Source organism: Drosophila elegans, unplaced genomic scaffold, assembly GCF_018152505.1.
Source record: "Drosophila elegans isolate 14027-0461.03 unplaced genomic scaffold, ASM1815250v1 contig_183, whole genome shotgun sequence".
Lineage (NCBI taxonomy): Eukaryota > Metazoa > Arthropoda > Insecta > Diptera > Drosophilidae > Drosophila > Drosophila elegans.
Window position 1 is genome coordinate 1,554,056 of NW_024545550.1, and position 17,490 is coordinate 1,571,545.

The 17,490-nt window shown below is 41.5% G+C and overlaps 4 protein-coding genes across 6 annotated transcripts; 2 read left to right on the top strand and 2 right to left on the bottom strand.

Annotated features, from left to right (window-relative positions):
- Positions 1–357: 357 nt before the first annotated feature.
- Positions 358–904, bottom strand: LOC108149715. The gene is made up of 3 exons (XM_017277480.2): positions 793–904; positions 558–738; positions 358–494 (listed from the first exon to the last, which is right to left on the bottom strand). Exons 1-3 carry the CDS (start codon positions 874–876, stop codon positions 376–378), a joined length of 384 nt encoding a protein of 127 aa, XP_017132969.1. The 5' UTR covers positions 877–904; the 3' UTR covers positions 358–375.
- Positions 905–1,085: 181 nt separating this feature from the next.
- LOC108149714 lies at positions 1,086–2,611 on the bottom strand. Of its 2 annotated transcripts, none has more exons than XM_041707424.1 (4): positions 1,788–2,611; positions 1,606–1,725; positions 1,391–1,547; positions 1,086–1,330 (listed from the first exon to the last, which is right to left on the bottom strand). In XM_041707424.1, the coding sequence occupies exons 1-4, from the start codon at positions 1,884–1,886 to the stop codon at positions 1,122–1,124; spliced, it is 585 nt and encodes a 194-aa protein (XP_041563358.1). In that variant the 5' UTR covers positions 1,887–2,611; the 3' UTR covers positions 1,086–1,121. The 2 variants fall into 2 exon arrangements, with proteins under 2 accessions (XP_041563358.1, XP_017132968.1); XM_017277479.2 differs by having other exon boundaries at positions 1,089–1,336; positions 1,788–2,609.
- A 445-nt stretch (positions 2,612–3,056) lies between these two features.
- Positions 3,057–4,320, top strand: LOC108149711 (inactive peptidyl-prolyl cis-trans isomerase shutdown). Its single transcript, XM_017277477.2, has 2 exons — positions 3,057–3,156; positions 3,254–4,320. The coding sequence occupies exon 2, from the start codon at positions 3,267–3,269 to the stop codon at positions 4,236–4,238; it is 972 nt and encodes a 323-aa protein (XP_017132966.1). The 5' UTR covers positions 3,057–3,156; positions 3,254–3,266; the 3' UTR covers positions 4,239–4,320.
- Positions 4,321–6,175: 1,855 nt separating this feature from the next.
- Positions 6,176–13,855, top strand: LOC108149686 (diuretic hormone receptor). Of its 2 annotated transcripts, none has more exons than XM_017277451.2 (12): positions 6,176–6,679; positions 10,306–10,603; positions 11,025–11,223; positions 11,319–11,412; positions 11,550–11,724; positions 11,780–11,853; positions 11,924–12,034; positions 12,417–12,605; positions 12,661–12,776; positions 13,102–13,158; positions 13,232–13,439; positions 13,508–13,855. In XM_017277451.2, the coding sequence occupies exons 2-12, from the start codon at positions 10,339–10,341 to the stop codon at positions 13,532–13,534; spliced, it is 1,515 nt and encodes a 504-aa protein (XP_017132940.1). In that variant the 5' UTR covers positions 6,176–6,679; positions 10,306–10,338; the 3' UTR covers positions 13,535–13,855. The 2 variants fall into 2 exon arrangements, with proteins under 2 accessions (XP_017132940.1, XP_017132941.1); XM_017277452.2 differs by having other exon boundaries at positions 6,176–6,505.
- Positions 13,856–17,490: the final 3,635 nt, after the last annotated feature.

The window sequence follows — 17,490 nt, forward strand, 5'->3', positions numbered from 1 at the left end:
TTTGCAGTTAAAATTGTTTCAGATTTTCATATTTTTGAAAAAAATTATGACCCCCATCCTTATCAAAAACGCGAAAAATGGCCATAAAATTAATTTTTCAAAAACCGGGTTTAGCATCAAAACAAAATAAGTTTTTCTAAACCGATTGAGGATGGGTAGAATAGGTTGCCAGCTGTACAAAACAGTCAGTCTTATGGCTATACATCTAATTTTTCCCAAGTTACAACAAAAAGACTTTTTGGGATTTTGTTTTTTGACAAGTCTCCAAAAACCTAAATAAAAAAGAGTACGACTTTTAATTGGCTAGTCCATTAAAATGAAATAAATCACAATAATTCAGCTGCCTTGTTCGCTGCGTGATGTAATTTATTTGGCTTAGTTAAAGAGTACGTCCCGCCAGGTGGGTTTTTCTTGGAATCCAAAGCCATCTTGCCCAGATGAGCAGCCCAATTGGTTGATAGACTCCCCTTCTTCTCCCTCCATATTTAAGTTGGCTATTAAATAAAGTTGTCAATTCTGATGTCTTTCTTAGTATGCAATATGGTTTTGTAGCTTACCCAACTCATCCAAACTCATGCCCAAGCGTTTAGCATGTTGCATTAAGGCTTTCATCAGCAGATTGGTATCCACAACACCCTCATGCTGTACATCTTGCAGAGAGATCATAATTTCCTCACCCATATCCTCCTCATAAAAATCCTTCCTGTCTGTGGATAATTCGTTATCACCTTCGTAGGACTAAATTTAATATAAATATTATATTCATCCATGAGCAGGCTTAAGTTTATTTACCCCTGGACCAATCACAAAGTCCTGAAAAGCAGCTTGAACAGTCGACCAGAACAAAAGGCAGCTGACAAAGGTTAACTGGTTCATGGCAGGTTAATAGACCACTGTTGCCCAGTCGAACATCGAACTTTAACTGATCATAAGGTCCAATAGAAACGGGCGGAAAGTATTCGTGCTCATTTGTCATGGTCAATTTGCAGCCTAATGTTCAACAAATGTTGGTCGGGTATTGATGATATTTAAAAAGCAAGTCATCGATTAAATTTAATGAACGAAACTTTTACTTTAAGTGTTTGTTTACATTTTATAAATGTGTAAATCTATATGGGCCATCAACTGCTGGGCAGCGGAACGTGCGGCAGGGGATTGCACTGCTGGGCGAATTCCTTGGCCAAATTGCATGGTTTTTCATTTTTCCACATCTTTGGAGGGCAATTGAGGAAAGTCTCGGCATTCACACAACTATATAGTATTCCGGCAAAAGGTGAACAGCCATGGGGCAGGACTTTATAGGACTCAATGTTCGATGACTTCATGTGACCTTTAACTGGGAAAGAGAACTATAGCTGATTTGTTAGGTTTGTAAGATAAGCATACGCACCGTTGGACAGACAGGTCTCAAAGGAGTGCACTATATGGGAGACTATATCCTGATCCCGTCGATGAACATGCTGTTCCAAATACTGCTTTACCCTCTCCATTCTGATTTTTCCATTGACCATGGCTCCCGTTACCCGATAGATGCAGTCAGGATAACACTGAAATAGTTACAGTACTTAAAGGACACACTTCCCTTAAAATCAAATGACTACATACCAAATGGGCAAAGCTGGGAAATTTGGAATTGGCCGACTTCAAGCCATTCACGTATTCTTGGCACTTCTGCGGCACATCCCCCATGTCCAATTCCGGAGTACGACAGCAAGTGTTAATGTCCTGAAAGAATGACTTATTATTTCAGACACAGGAGACCCTCCATTGCCATTGATTATTCTTACAAAATTATTGAAGCTAGGCGGCGCTGAACAGTTAAATGCCGCCTGAGCACATTCCAGCAATAGAAGCAGCAAGACCAAAGAAACAATTGATTTTTGCATATTTATGATAGAGTGATTAATCTCCTCTGTGGTGCCGCAAAAAATATAAAATTTTTCCAGCCCACCGCCAGCCGCTTTATATAGCCGAATTCGGCGCGATTTTAATGGGCTTGTAATGAAGTCGGGTCGCTTGCCATTGTTTGTTGGTTCAATGCGTCCGCCGAAGGCTGAGAGCAAACATCAGCCGGCTCACAAAGGCTGGCTGACTGATGACTGGACTCGATTCCACTCGATTATTTGGCAGACAGCTCGTGCGTGACAAGAATTGGGGAAACACCAGAAGTTGCCGCAAATTGGGCAAAACTAATATGAACGGGCGATAAAAGCAGACTAAGGCCGAGTGAGTGACTCACATCGAAGGCATTCAGGTAAAGCAGCGGATAATCCTTTCGCTATTCCGTTACATCCTAATTAGAGCGGCGTGTAATTAATGATAATGCATGAAAGGCGAGACCAGAGGCACCGAGGCGTTGAAGATGCCAGCTAAGTAATTGTTGAGTGCTCCCACCACCAACTGACATGTGTGGGTGCACTGGGAGAAACGGCATCAAATTTATTTGTTACCAAAAATAGTCATATGTACGAGTGGTTCGAGCTCTGCTCATGTAACCATGTCAATGGATCTGTAGTTTGAACAGGGTGGATGAAATTTCTATTGAGTTTGCTTATTATTTGGTTTTTATTTTCCAATTTGTGGTTTTTTAAGTTGTAATATATTTATTTCATTTTAGAAGGCCTGATTTAAAACATGACTTTTATATAAGTGACTACTAGTGCTTTACAATTTCGTCATAATGCTAATTCTACCTAAATAATGTGTCTGGGCCATAAAACATTTTTATAAGCCGTCGAACACGTCTTCGCACCATCTACCTGATAATCTGTTCAAACCACTGACATCTGGTGGATAATTGTTGGTTTTTTAGACTAAAGTTCTGCAAACTCTGTACCAGAAATACCCTTATTACCCCAAATCGTATATATAAACCCAAATACGTGCTTAATAAAGGCAGTGCGAAAACAAATCTTGACGTATTCACTTTTCCACAGCCGTATTTGTTAATAACTTTCTGCTTGTTCGGCAATAAAAAAAAATATGCCAGCAAAGCGATTTTTTTTTTGAAATCATACAAATGCCAACTAAAACTTCTTATAAGTGAGAATTGTTTATTGGATATACACAATTTTGCAACACTATATAAAATAGAGCCCAGTCATCGCTTTCGCTTGTCAGTTTCTATATTAAAAAAAAGTACAGTGCATTTAATAGGTTTGTTATTTTTAGATCCGTTTAGATCTTTAGCCATTTTTTAAGTGCCAGATATTAAAAAAAACTTTTGTTAAAAAAAATTTCCTCGATTCGGCAGTAAACTCTTAGAGATGTGGGATATGAATGAGCAGAAGTATTACGGAGACGACAAGGATGCGCACTACGGAGCAGTGGACTCCCCCTGGACAGGATCCCTCGACAATCTTCGGACTCTGATGAGCCGCATCGATGAGCACATCTACAAGGGTACTACTCGCGAAGGTCATGAGGAGCGAGATCCGGTGCCGGAAAAAGCCCGGGTGTCAATTAGGTACAGGGCTTACTGGGAGGGCGAGGAGGCAGCCTTTGAGTCTGCGAAGCTGCGAGAATTCGAGACTGGTGGGGACATGGTGCTCAAGGGTCTGGAGGCTGCTGTTCGCACCATGCGACCCTACGAACAGGCGGACTTTGTGATATCCAACGAGCTGCTCTTCGGCGAGCTGGGATCTCCGCCCCACATCAAACCCAAGGCAGATGCACTGTTCCAGGTGGAGGTCATCGACTACTCGCCGATCCCGGATAACGAGATTCCCAAGGAGGAGCGCGACAAGTTCTATGTGGTATTTCCCCAGGCAAAGGACTTGTACAAGGAGGGCAAGATTTGGGTGAAGCGACTGCGCTATCCCAATGCGGTGACTGCTTTTCAGAAGGCTATCAAGTCCTTGAAGAATTGCCAGATGGCCAATGTCGAGGAGGAGCGCCAACAGACCGATTTGCTGATTCTCCTTTCCCTAGGCCTTATGATATGCTACAACAGTAAGAAGAAGCCGAAGTGGTCCTGCAACGTCATGAAGGACATACGCCGTCTGTCCGGCAACAATCCTCCCTGGAGGACGCTCTTCCAGGAGGGACGTGCCTTGGCCGAGTTGGGGGAGTACGAGCGTGCCCGCAAGGCCTACATGGAGGCCCAGAAAAAGCAGCCAGATAACGAGTACATCAAAGATGAGCTAATCAGCATCAGCAAGAGGATGAAAAATCTCGAAAAGGCCAGACAAGAGCTTTGGGAGCGATCCATGACCCGCTCCAACATTGCAGATGATTGATCTGGTTGAACACAACACAAATAAAACAAAAACTCAAATCCAGCTAAAAGAAAATAATAAATAATTTCAACCAATGAAACTTTATATTAACTCGTTATTAATTTATATTAATAAGATGTTTAACATTAATTAAATATTAAATTATTCATTCTATTTATAAAATCACATTTGACGGCAGTACATGTAGTAAAGTATATATAGCGGAAGAATTGCAATTCGTCACAATAGTTGATATAAGAAATTCTTCGCATATAGAAGGTGCCATCGTCACTTTATTACCTTTTAAGGCTTAACATTCGGGCTATTAAAATGGTGTAAATGATGTTTTTTGTTTTGTGAGCCATGTTGGTAGCCCTAATATCAAGCTTTAACGGTGTTTTTGTTTGATAAATTAACAAGATATATTTCTTATATTATAAAGAAGAACAATTAAAAGAAATGTTTAATGATACATTTAAAATCGTTAAATATAAATTGTATCTAATTTATCAGCAGCAAAATGATTTCTTCAGTGTAAACACATGCGAGCTGCTCTTTTGTGGGTCTTTTGTGTCTTCTGCTCAGTGATTTGCTCCTTATGTTCCTAACCACTAAGCTGATGGCTTTTTGGGCATAAAACGATTTCGACGAAGTTCCTTTGTCTTTAAGGTGAGCTTAAATGCTGAGGCAGTACATTATTTAAATGAAAAAAGGCCACTTCATAATCTTAAATGAATTAAAACGGACTTATCAAAGATACGCGCTCTGATTGCTTTTAGTTTTTCGATTTCCTCGGGCATATCTTGTTAATTAAAAAAAAGAAACATTTTCTATACAACATCGAAACAATGCATGCAACAATGCTGATGCATTCAACTGATTCCCAGGCCATTTCTGGACTGAAATAAAAAACAATGAGGTACATTGTGTGACAAACATTTAAGAAGAGGGATATCTGGGACAAAAAAAATATCGATTAAAATGCGTGTGACATTAAATATGCATGAGACAGGACGAACACTTTAATGCGTACAGGGAACTGGAGAATCAGAGAATCGGTGAAAAAGAGAAAGAGCGAGTGGGAGTGACACACTACAGGACAACGAACATGTCTTTGCTCTTGGGCATGGAGAGAAAGCATTTTTAAATTGGAATTTAAATGCTTCTGAGTGGCAGTTGACATTAGCATTTGTTTGAAAATCAAACAGTTTGGATAAGGATGTCGCCACCCCCACACTCTGAGCCCCAGAAAGTCCCACCCCCCGGGATCATCCCACAACCCTCATGTGTCACACGCAATCCAAGGCCTCCAGCAGTCAGAGAATCCGTCTAAATGTTTATCATGGTAATTTTAAATTTAGCCTGTGAATAAAAATGTTCCCTTTGTTTTCGCAACAATTTAATTTCAGTAATTTTCCGGGAACCATTTGGCACAGGCCCAGCCGTATTGATATTTCAATAACTGTCAGTCGCCGTGGGGCTGCCACTTGAGTTTAATTTGATTAGGCCACGTGAGAGGTGTCTCTTAGGCACTGCAGAACTCGCAATTAAATCAGCCTGCGACTTCAAAGGACATCTCATGCGTCTGTGGAGTTTCACATCCGTGTTATCTCTCTGCCAAATCCGGAGTATCCCTTTTCCTCATTCCCTAAACAAACAGGCAGCGAAATGCTGGGCAAACATGGGTCCCAGCAAATATTTGCATAAATCAAATAGGCAGATTTCCGGGCATTAGAACTGCAATCGAATCGGCCTCTATTCGAGGACCTCCCGCTCCCTCGCCTTTTTGCTTCCGTTCCACCTGTTGACTGGCGGAAAGCTTTAACAACAGCTTGTGGAATGCAGCTTTGCGAGCTTTCCCCGTGTGGATTCCAAAATTGGCGCCTTTTGGTAAGAAGGCGAGGCTTGTTAAGACACATCCTTCGGCTTTCCCAGCAGTTATCAGCGGCATGTGGACGAGTGCGGTTCGGTTCGGAGTTTCGAATTCAGCTGAAATCAAAACCGCTTAAGTGGAAACTAAATTTTGAAATATGTGCCAAGTAAAGAATGTGAATTTAAATAAGCAATATAAATGAATAACAAATAATTGGCCAGTATAATTCAGAAAACTTTTCAAAGTCATTGGCCCTAAGTGTTGCCATAGCAAATAATCCCGCATATAAATGGGAACACAATAAAGTTTTGGCCCAGTGTGTGGGCGTGTGTCAATAACCAAGGCAACTATCAAGCAGCTTAAACATAATCATTTCGCAGCTTAGAAGGCGGTCAACGCATTTAAGCCGGGTCAAGTAAGTGGCCGAAAGGACAAAGGGCCCGGGCCCCGTGGCTTCGGTGGTCAGTTGAAAAGTGCCGAATATGTGAGAGTGTTTAATACAGAGAAAGCCCAAGGATACCAAGGAAAACATAAGGGGGAGTGGTGAAGGAATTTCATTCTGCGAATACCAGCTTTCTTAGCGAAGAAGGTAGGCAAAAGCTAACAAATTGTGGTTAATTAAAATGCCAGTGGAGCATTCACACACGCTCACCTGCCGAGAACAATGCAATCGGTTAGCAAAGCGAAAGAGCCGAGATGATGGGTTTTGGGGGGCTTGCGGAGCCATTGTGTTGCATGTTTGCAATATCGATTGGTAAAATTTTAGGCCAGAAATCAGCAATCCCCCATCCACTCTATAGCCACCATAAGCCAACTGATAACTTGTTGCCCTCCGCTTTATAGACTTCCGCTGCGAGCTGAGTAAGTCCCGGCCGAATCTCCCTGGCATTTCGGCCACTTGTAATGCATTAAACCAAATTTTTATTGGGCCAATAAATAACAGATTTGGAGGCCAGCTTTTTATGGGCTTATGCTTATACGGACTATCCCTCACGTAGCTCCAACTGCAGGCGCCTGCACGTGCCGCACGCAATGAGCGGAAGCCAAAGGAGAGCCGTTAAAGGACAGACAATAAAACGCAACACTTGTTGGCCAATCGCTTGAGTGTACGTCCACGCCACTGCCCCATCCCATCCCATCTTCTCCTGCCAGAGGATATGTGCTGACTTAAGCATTGGAAGTGGCCAGCAGATCAGGCTCAGGCGGAAACGGAAATGGAAATGGTAGAGCGTGCCTGCAAATTATGATGTTGGCTTGTCTATAGTCTAGACTGGCTCTTCCCTATCGGCCCCCAAGGAAAATGCATTAAATTTAAGCGGCCAACGAGGACGAATAAAAGGAGCCATTGCTTTTGTCTCGCCATAAATATGCTGCTTATTATATATTTCTCCAGCAATTTCCTTTCTGTATTCCCGATCAAAAACATTGCCTGCACGCTTAAATGAGCAATTTAATTACAAACTTTCTATACGCTTATGCCTGCGTGCTGGCTTTCATGGCTGCCTTTGGCCGTATACATGGGGCGTATACGTAATATGCTGGTGCTGGTCTCTTGTGTGGCATGTTTATAAATTGTAAATGCTTCGCTTTTTTACCACTGCTGCTCTGGCAGGTTATGCATATAAAATTTAATGAGCTACATTAAAGAGAACCAAAAATAGCACTTCCACCCAATGTCCCTTGCAACGACGGAGCAATTGTGAAGTTTTAAGTGGAAAAAAAAACTGGCTTCAATGGCTCGAAAAAAAAAACTGGAATTTAATCTTTTTGTGCATACTTTTTTGGGATAAGTGCTAAATGCGAACGCTTGCCACTATTCACAGTGTTATTATATTTTCAATCCTCTAAAGAAATCCCCGGCAATTGCGAGCAAACATTTATAAGCATTATAGCAGCCGGAAATTGCAGAAACTCTCACAAGGGCGGGATAAAAAGGAAGGAATCCACATGCAATGCCCCCAACAATCCCCACAATTTTTTTTTGTTGTGTCGCCTTTGGCAAATCCATTGTGTGCAATCGTACGAGATTAGATACAATCTTCTATAATAGCGTGTGCAGAGAAGGCAGAGGAGCAGAAGGGACGATATGTGTGATTTGTCCATCGTCTGCTGGACCCATTTCTTATGCCGGCGTATATTTCTGGTAATGTCCTTTTCTATGCCGCCGTTGATTCGTCCAAGCTGAGTGTGTTTTTGCTTGTTTTCCCGCCGGGCTTGGACATTCGTCAAATTGACGGAACATAAATGAAATTGGTCCAAGCGAGCTGTCAGAATGAATTTGCATTTATTCACACACCGATATGAAACGTGCTTTAGTTGGGTTCTGTGGATGTGCCTGCTAACTTAACTGAAATCAAATATGCAATTAGCAGTTATGGCCATAATTTAGGCTTTCTAATTTCGTGCGACTTTATTTATGAGGTAATTAGAGGCGGTCCCTTCTCATTTTTTCCCTTTTCAAATAATTTCAACTTAAAAATGTGCCTGTCTTGTATATTGCTGTCTTAACTTATCTGTACTGTGCTGTGTTGAAGAAAAGCAGGCAACGGGGCGTATGTGTTATAAGTAACCAAGCGGCTAATGAAGCCAGGAGCCAGGACCATGGGAAACTCCGGAAAAGTCGTGCAGGCATGTACTATACTGTAATAATCAGCCAGTCTTTTGTTTTATGTGCATGCGTTAATTTACGAGAAAAACAAAAAGGAGCAACAATGGACCGGGAAAATACAGAGGCAAACACAGTGGGAGCCAGAAGTAGCACACCCAAGCCCGGGGCGGAATTTTCAATTTTCCTGAGGGTTTAATATTTCATGAATTGTGGCTGCAAATTCCTGTGCCAATTAGAAAATCGCTCGGGGAAAGTGCTGTCCGAGTAAATCGGAAATTCCACAGAAAGTAATTGCCTTGGGTTGGGTGGCACTTCTAAGAAACCCGTTTTTAGCATTGGTTTTTGGGGTTTCCTCTGGGATTTATGTGGTTTCGTGTTTATTTTAAATTTACCAAGACTAAGTAGTGAGTGGCAACTGCTTCCGCTTTGATTTTTGCTGAGATACATTCAAATTTTTTAAAGCACTGTAGCCAGAAACCATATACATATTTAATATCTCGTATGTGTGTGTCTTATTTCCCGCCCTGAGTTTTATGTCATGCATTAATGTAACGATGCATCATTTATGCCATTTAATATCAAAACATAAATGCGGGATTTCGTATCTGAGGCAGAGGAACCAAAACAAGGCAGCCCAGCCCCCAATCTTTGGCAGGAAGTTAGCGTTTCTAATTTCTATCACCATCAACCTTGACTCGGGCCCTTTGACTCCCATTTTATGGCCCCCATATCGGTACCGAAGGCAGAACGACAGGCTGCCATCCCTCTGATCTGCTGACGCTTCTGTCCGCCTTTGATGGCAAAACTAATGAATTTTTATGGCACTGGGCCTGTGCATTTACTTATCTAGCCACCATGCTTTCCATGGCAATGGTCTACGACTTAAAGCCCGCTCCCCGGAGAATGTATGGCCTTTAAGCCAGCCACGATGTGGGCGTGGCCCGGACTCCGTGAAACATGGCCAATGCAATTAACACACACAGGCCAAAAGCCGCAATCTGCGGTGGCGCGGGCAGAAGGGTTGGCGATTGAACTTTGCCCCGACAGCCTGATGCCAACCACCCGCCGGGGAATCCCCTAACAATTGAGGGAATTATAACTTTCTGATTGGACGAATTCTGTAAGGCAGAGCTAGGTTTTGTTTTTCCTGATTCGGCCATTAAGCCATTAAAGCCTACATATCTACTCTCTTGAAAATACATTTCGAATTTTACAAAATTTATTTTTACATACTACTTAGTATGATATAATTCTAGTGAAAACAAACACGACATTAACATAAATAATCAGTGTAGTTACAATGTTGTTATATTTGTCGAAAAATTATGAAACTATAAACTAAATTAATATGAGGTGGCTATTTCACAAACGTATTTTCTGATAGCTATTTCACTGATATTTCTTTGAAATATCTTTAAATTTTGTCTTTAATATCAATAGTTTCAGCTTTAAAAAAGTTTATTGCATATTATATGTTTTCAAAATCGATTAATTTGAATGATAAAGCGTCTGAACTCAAATTTTGCTTAAAATCGGATAGAAATACGCTAATATGCGTATATATTTTGTAAAGATTATTATTATTACTTTAATCTGATTTATTTTAGAACCTAAAATACTGAGTGTCAAGATGTGGTAGAATGACTGACCACGACCACATCAATTCGGTGAATGCCAGTGGGAGTGATCCCCTCCTGGAGCTGCAAAACCTAGCGGACATCAGCGAGAGTGTGGAGCTGCAGTGCATGGTGCAGGAGCACATCGAGGCCTCGACCTATGGCAACGCCAGTGACCACTGTCTCACCCAGTTCGACTCGATCCTGTGCTGGCCAAGAACTGCCCGCGGAACGCTGGCGGTGCTCCAGTGCATGGACGAGCTGCAGGGGATTCATTACGATAGCAGTAGTGAGTGAAAGCGAATCAAGCTGCCTTTTGAACTTATATTACACTAAAAAAACGTTGGACTTTTATGGGCTCTTAAATGCCAGCTAAAAATAATGATTAACTAAAAATAAATAAGAACATTGGGGCGTGCCAAAAAAAAGTCACTATGCTATAAAAATAAAAGGCATCATTTTTTAGACTAATTTTTATGTAATGTTAATACCCTAGTCATTTTTGTGGTATATTCGTTTAATGACATCATAACATTTCAGTATGAAAAGATTAATTTAAATTAATTAAAAGTGTTACTTAAACTCATCTTTGGGTTCCAGCCATCCTCCATAAAAGTACACTTTTGATTGAGCCAAACAAACGTTAATAGAACGCAGTCTATTTTAAAATTGTTGACATTTTCTTTGCGTGCCTTTTCGAACTTGACCAGAGAATGCAACGAGGTTTTGCCACGCCAATGGGACCTGGGAGAAGTACACCAACTACGATGCCTGCGCCCACCTGCCCGCCCCCGAATCGGTGCCGGAGTTCGAGGTCATCGTGGAGCTGCCCACCATTATCTACTACATTGGATATACCCTCAGCTTGGTCTCGCTCTCGCTGGCGCTGATTGTTTTCGCCTACTTTAAGTGAGTCGACTACCAATACCCCCAATACCCCCTGCCTGGCATTTATATATATTTGCTTTACCCCCGACTGCCCCGCCCATCTCTTTGCGCCACAGGGAGCTGCGTTGCCTGCGCAACACCATTCACGCCAATTTGTTCTTCACGTACATCATGTCGGCTTTGTTCTGGATACTACTGTTGTCCGTCCAGGTGGGTTTTATGTCCGCGGTATAATAGCAATTGCAGTCTTATTAAATCATACTTGAGTGTCTTTACGGCAAGGCATAAATGCTGCTGACAGACTTTAAGTAATAGTTGTTTGATAAAGGTTACCCCTTAATCTTCAGATATCCATTCGGAGTGGCGTGGGCAGCTGCATTGCCCTGATCACCCTCTTCCACTTCTTCACGCTGACGAATTTCTTTTGGATGCTGGTCGAGGGACTGTACCTGTACATGCTGGTGGTGAAGACCTTTTCGGGGGACAACCTTCGATTTAACATCTACGCCTCCATTGGCTGGGGTAAGTCCGAATGTCTCCAAGTGGGCGACCAATTAAGTCTCCCCCCTGCTGACAGGTGGTCCGGCCCTGTTCGTTGTCACCTGGGCGGTGGCCAAGAGTCTGACGGTCACCTACAGCACCCCCGAAAAGGTAAGTCTGCCCTGCGATTGCCGCCAAGCTGTCCTTCAGCCTACTCTGCTCTCTGCCTCCCCTTTGACAGTATGAAATCAACTGTCCCTGGATGCAGGAGACCCATGTGGATTGGATATACCAGGGACCCGTCTGTGCCGTGCTAATCATCAATCTCACCTTCCTGCTGCGCATCATGTGGGTGCGTAGAGCCTTACACTGTAAAAAAATATATTTAGAGGGATTTAAGCAAGGACTATAAAAATAATTCTTATTATTTTTTTTTAATTAAAAATTCATCCTTTTATTCGCATAATCAATTGAATTAATCACTTAAGACTTCTTCATACTTAATATTTGTTATTGCTTATATGAAATTGATTTTGTATATTGTAGTTTATTTGAATATGTTTAGGGTAACAAAGTGTGCTCAAATTGGCAAGGATATTTAACATGGATTTTAAAGGGTTATTTAAAAAAAAGAAAGAGGATCTTAAGGTTTAATGCAAGCTTACTTTGCGACTATTTTCTGAGTGTAAGCTGCCAAAGAAGTGAGCCAGATTATCAGATTTCTGTCCTCCTAGGTTCTTATCACAAAGCTGCGTTCGGCAAATACAGTGGAGACTCGTCAGTACAGGAAAGCAGCTAAGGCCCTGTTGGTGCTCATCCCCCTTTTCGGCATCACTTACCTGGTGGTGCTTGCTGGTCCATCGGAATCTGGCTTAATGGGTCACATGTTTGCCGTACTGAGAGCGGCTTTACTCAGCACTCAGGTTGGATTGTTTGCTTAAGCTGCCGCTTTTTCCTAAAGGTTTGTGTATGTCGCAGGGCTTCTCGGTGTCGCTGTTTTACTGTTTTCTCAACTCGGAGGTGCGAAATGCACTGAGACACCACATTTCCACATGGCGGGACACGCGCACCATCCAGCTGAACCAAAACCGACGGTAAGTAGTTCTAACTTTTAAGTTTAACCACAGTACACATACAAAAAAGTTTTATTAATAAGCTCTCAAAATGATGTTTAATGATACCTAAATCATATATCAACAATATTTGTAAAATTTTAACGTCAACTTCAGAAATAATTTTTTATTAATTATTTAAAATAATTATAGGATCTTAAATAAAATATTTTCATTCAATATTTACTTTCAAATATATTAGCCTTTCAACAACTTAAAAGCCCTTATAGTATAGTATCTATAGTATTATTGTACAATTTATTGATACTTATATTTATTTCTCTACAATCTTCTCTAAACTCGGCAGATACACGACGAAGAGTTTCACGAAAGGCGGTGGTTCGCCTCGAGCCGAGAGCATGCGGTAAGTAACTGGGAAAAAGATGGTATTTGGAGGTAAGAAGTGACAGTGTTTCTCGACCTGACCCCCATTGCAGACCTCTGACCAGCTACTATGGACGCGGAAAGCGGGAGTCCTGCGTGAGTTCGGCCACCACCACGACGCTGGTGGGTCAGCATGCTCCACTTTCGCTCCACCGGGGATCCAACAATGCCCTGCACACGATGCCCACGTTGGGGGGCAATGCCATGAGTTCCGGCAGCACTTTGAGCGTAATGCCCCGGGCCATTAGTCCTCTGATGAGGGTGAGTGGAGGATCTCTCCCTTGAAAGACCCTTTTGCCGGCCCCGACTAATCGTTCTTGAAATTGCAGCAAGGACTCGAGGAGAACTCGGTGTAGGCAAATTCCTAGCAACTGCATCTTAAGAGACTGAACTTTCATTGAATTCCACTTCCGTGCCGTAGGTCTGCGAGTGCGATTAGTTAGTTAGTACTATATTTTATGAGGAGTGCGATGAAAGAACGAAACCAAGTACCAAGCAGAGCAAGCAAGCAAGCAAGTTAAGTTAGGCCAATCGTTTTAAACTATTTGATGTCGTCTATGTGAATCGATGAGAGCCCCATCCCATAGATCAACCATAGAACCCCATGCGCCATCTACTCCACCTGTAACTGTTGAATGTAACTCAATATGCAAATGAATTAATTCTCTGTAAGAAAACAAATGAAAACAAAATCTGAGCATCTAAATAAATGTTCCACGTTCTCCGGTGTACATTTTGTTCTTTTATTGTGGGGGATTTTAGCTGCGGCTCAGGGGATGTTCTTCATGTCCTTTGATGATGCTGATTATGTGGTTTCCCAAACAAAAAAGCACAAGGAAATTTTTCTTTTGATAAAGCTGCTATGGCTACAAATATGGAAAAAGTTAAAGGGAAAAGTTGACACAGTAAACACATGTTTCGCTCCTCACAACTTTTCTAAAAGTGTGCAACAGTTTGGCCAGCCAACAATACAGCGCCACGGATCTCAAAAAACTTGTACGATAATCTGCGTGCGAAAAGTTTCATGGACAAAACTTTCTATCAAAACCAACATTTTATGAATCTGACAGGATAGAGCTAAAATGTTGTCGTTTTATTATGACTCCTATCCAGCCCTAATACTCTACCAGGTCTTTCAATTTAATAGAAGCCCATTGAAGGGTAGCCTTGGCTAACACTTTTCAGTTTAATTATTAATTGAAATTTCGGTTTCTGATGAAAAATTTGGCCTTAGGCGGCCTAATTGTTCGCTAATTGGACCTGAGCGCGGCAAACAGTGCCAAGTTTAATGAGTTAATTGACCCAAGTTGGGAAAAAAGGTTCCCCTTGGTCCATCTGCTTTAAAGGTCAACTTTTGGAAAATTTAGCGTCCAAATGGCTTCTGCACTTAGCAGCGCCCCATGGAAATATTAAGTTGAAAGCGTTGCACACATTCCGGCGTTCTCAGAATTCATGGCAACTACTGCCAGTATAGCCCCAAAATGCTCATAAATGTTGCATGAGAAGCGGCCATGCAAGTACAGATAAAAACTAGAAATGCTGGCTGTTGTTTACATGGTCTAGACTTTAAAATACCCACTTAAAAACTTGGTGGTATTTGTTATATTTTTTCATTAACAAATGCTTATTTTTATAACGAGAAAGAAGGAGTTTTCTTTTTCTAATCACAACTTTATCCATCTCAACTAAATAAATTACTAAAGCTTCCTGAGCAAATAATATTTACTATTCTTTTCAAGCATAAAGTCATTTTTATTTTCCAAACAAACTTATATATTTTATTTATGTTCCCGAATCCCAATACTCACTAAAATAACAGGGTACACAACTTTTAAAGCGAGGAGCACACAAAAGGAAAATCCAAATAGCAAAGAGAATTCAGAGCCGAGTAAAAATGCAAATATTTCACTCCAACTGCTGCTCTGTTTGTAAAGAATGCATGCCGAAATATAAAATAAAATATAAATAAATGTTTAATGTGCATGAAATATGCACGAAACGTTTGTTCTTCTCTAAATTTGATATGCGGCGATTTCTTTCTTTATTTCGCTCTCTTTCTGTGTTTCGTGTTTTTATTTATCCGCCGGAAGTGGCGATTGTGGTGACCATGTTTCCGTGCTTAACCTAATAGAAATGCCCAAAGCGCCACAATAAAACCAGTTTAAAGGAATCAAGTGCCAAACCATCCAAACAAACTCCTCGTAAAACTTATGCTTAAAGTGTGGCAAAGGCGCAAATGGAATCACATCAGTGTGTGGCAAGTCCTTAGTGCCGATGCCCCCTCAACTTTCGAACTTCCGTCAACATATGCGTCGTGTGCAGCTGTCGCCTTGAAGACCCTTCGCCTGCCATCCGGCGACAAGGACACTTGCCAGCACCTGAAGGACCCAGATAAGAGGGGCAAAGTGGCGACGGGGCGCCACAAAAATGCCAACGCAATTGTAGCTTTTTAATTAACCAAATTGTGCGCATAAAATGGCAACTTCAGCAACGCGGCAAACGGAACTCAATTATAAGTCGCTTAGGCGGCCACTATACAAGAAATCTTTTTCAAAGGGTTCGGCAGCTGCTTTAATTAACGCCATCTCCAGCACTCAAGAGGCGGGGCATCTAAGGCACGGCGTAGGAACTCAGACATTAACAAGTTGGCATCAGGTCAACGGGGCAAACGGACGTACAAAAAGTATTTAAGTATGAGAAGCCACCTGGTGAATTAGAAGAAAATTGAGGTTTCACCATATTGATTATACACTGGTAGAAAATATTTATCAATTACAAACTACGATACAAAATTAAACTATTGTTACATAAATTTAATAATACCGCAAAAGTTTCAAAATAAAACTTATGAGGTTTAAAGGTAAGGCCCTAGACTACAGTTTTTGGCTCTTCGGTATATAAAGTGTAAAAAGTGTAGGTGTTATATTATTTAATATTTTCCAAGACCCACTTATTAAAAATAAATACTTTTTTTTGGGTTTAGTTCAAAGTTGAATTTTATTATATATATAAATTTAAATTTAATCCTAAAAAAATGTATCACAATTTTAAACGGCTAATTCTAGGAATTAAGTCAAAAGCCTTTTCAGCAGAAAAAGTTATTAAAAGTTTCAGTTAGGCCCAAGAGTAGTAATTCCAGCAAATATGTAATCGGCTTCAAACATTTTTAAACAACAAAAAGAGATGTTCTAAACAAAGGGTGTTGCTCGACCGAAAAGGATCATAGAAAGTGTGAATAAAATGCGAAAATAATATATATATTCTTTCCAGCGAAAAATCCTCTGTAGCGCAACTTTCGCTTTTGATTAAAACAGTGTCCGCAGAAAAAGAGATGAGCATTCGGGCCGTATGTGATTTATGTGCAGCTTCTGCCTTTTCAGCAGCTCTCCTTAATTATGTGTAGATGTATTATGAATAGGGCCAAAGTTAGCGCCTTGATGGCGGCGGGAATTCCCCCGATGTCCTTGGCTATAAAGTGTGTTTCATCTGACGTGCCTTACGCTCGAATGCCTGTGGCTGCCGAAAAAATTTGGCCACAGGATATGTTCTCATTTCCCTTCCGTTTGGTGAATCTCTGCCCCGAAGAGCTCGGCTAATTAAATATTTGCTCTTGTCGGCGTTTCCGTCATTGTGCGGAGTAAACTTTGAACTTGTGCTGTGGATTGACTGGGAGAACAGGAACTTAAAGCCGTCAGCGGGGATGACAGAGAACTTCCTCAATTCTCCTGCCGGTGAAGGTTTGAAAACAATTTCCACCGGCAGCCGCGATGGCTGAGTAACATTCTTTATGCAAATCGAATTGGAGCAGCAGCTGCCGTCAGCGGAGTTGAGCCAGCCAGTGCCGTCAACTACAGTGGCGAAAAAGAGCACTTTTGATGGTGGCATATATGCAATTCTAGTGAATACTAATTACGGGTACTGCGATTAATACCCCCGCCCCTTGCAGTTATTCCCATTATTTTATTGCTGCGAAAATCAATCAAAAGTGAGTGCAAAGTGTTTGACATCGCAGTGCGCTTAATTGATTGCCTCCACAGCAGAGCAGGATATCAATCAATGCCGCTGGCGATGCAATTTAGCCGGATTTAATAAGGCTTTATATTCCCGCCGACGACCGCAAAGTTGAAGTGCGAAATTCAACGTGTTAATGAGTTAAGAGCTACGCTTAAGGCCATTTCACCGTTAGCCTTATTCATCACACTTTCGTTCATAAATTGCACAGCATTATCCTTTTCAGTCGGTAATCCCTTGGAAGAGTAACACCTCCTGTGGCAGAAACTTTTCTATTTCCCTCACTATTTTGCGTCTCCTG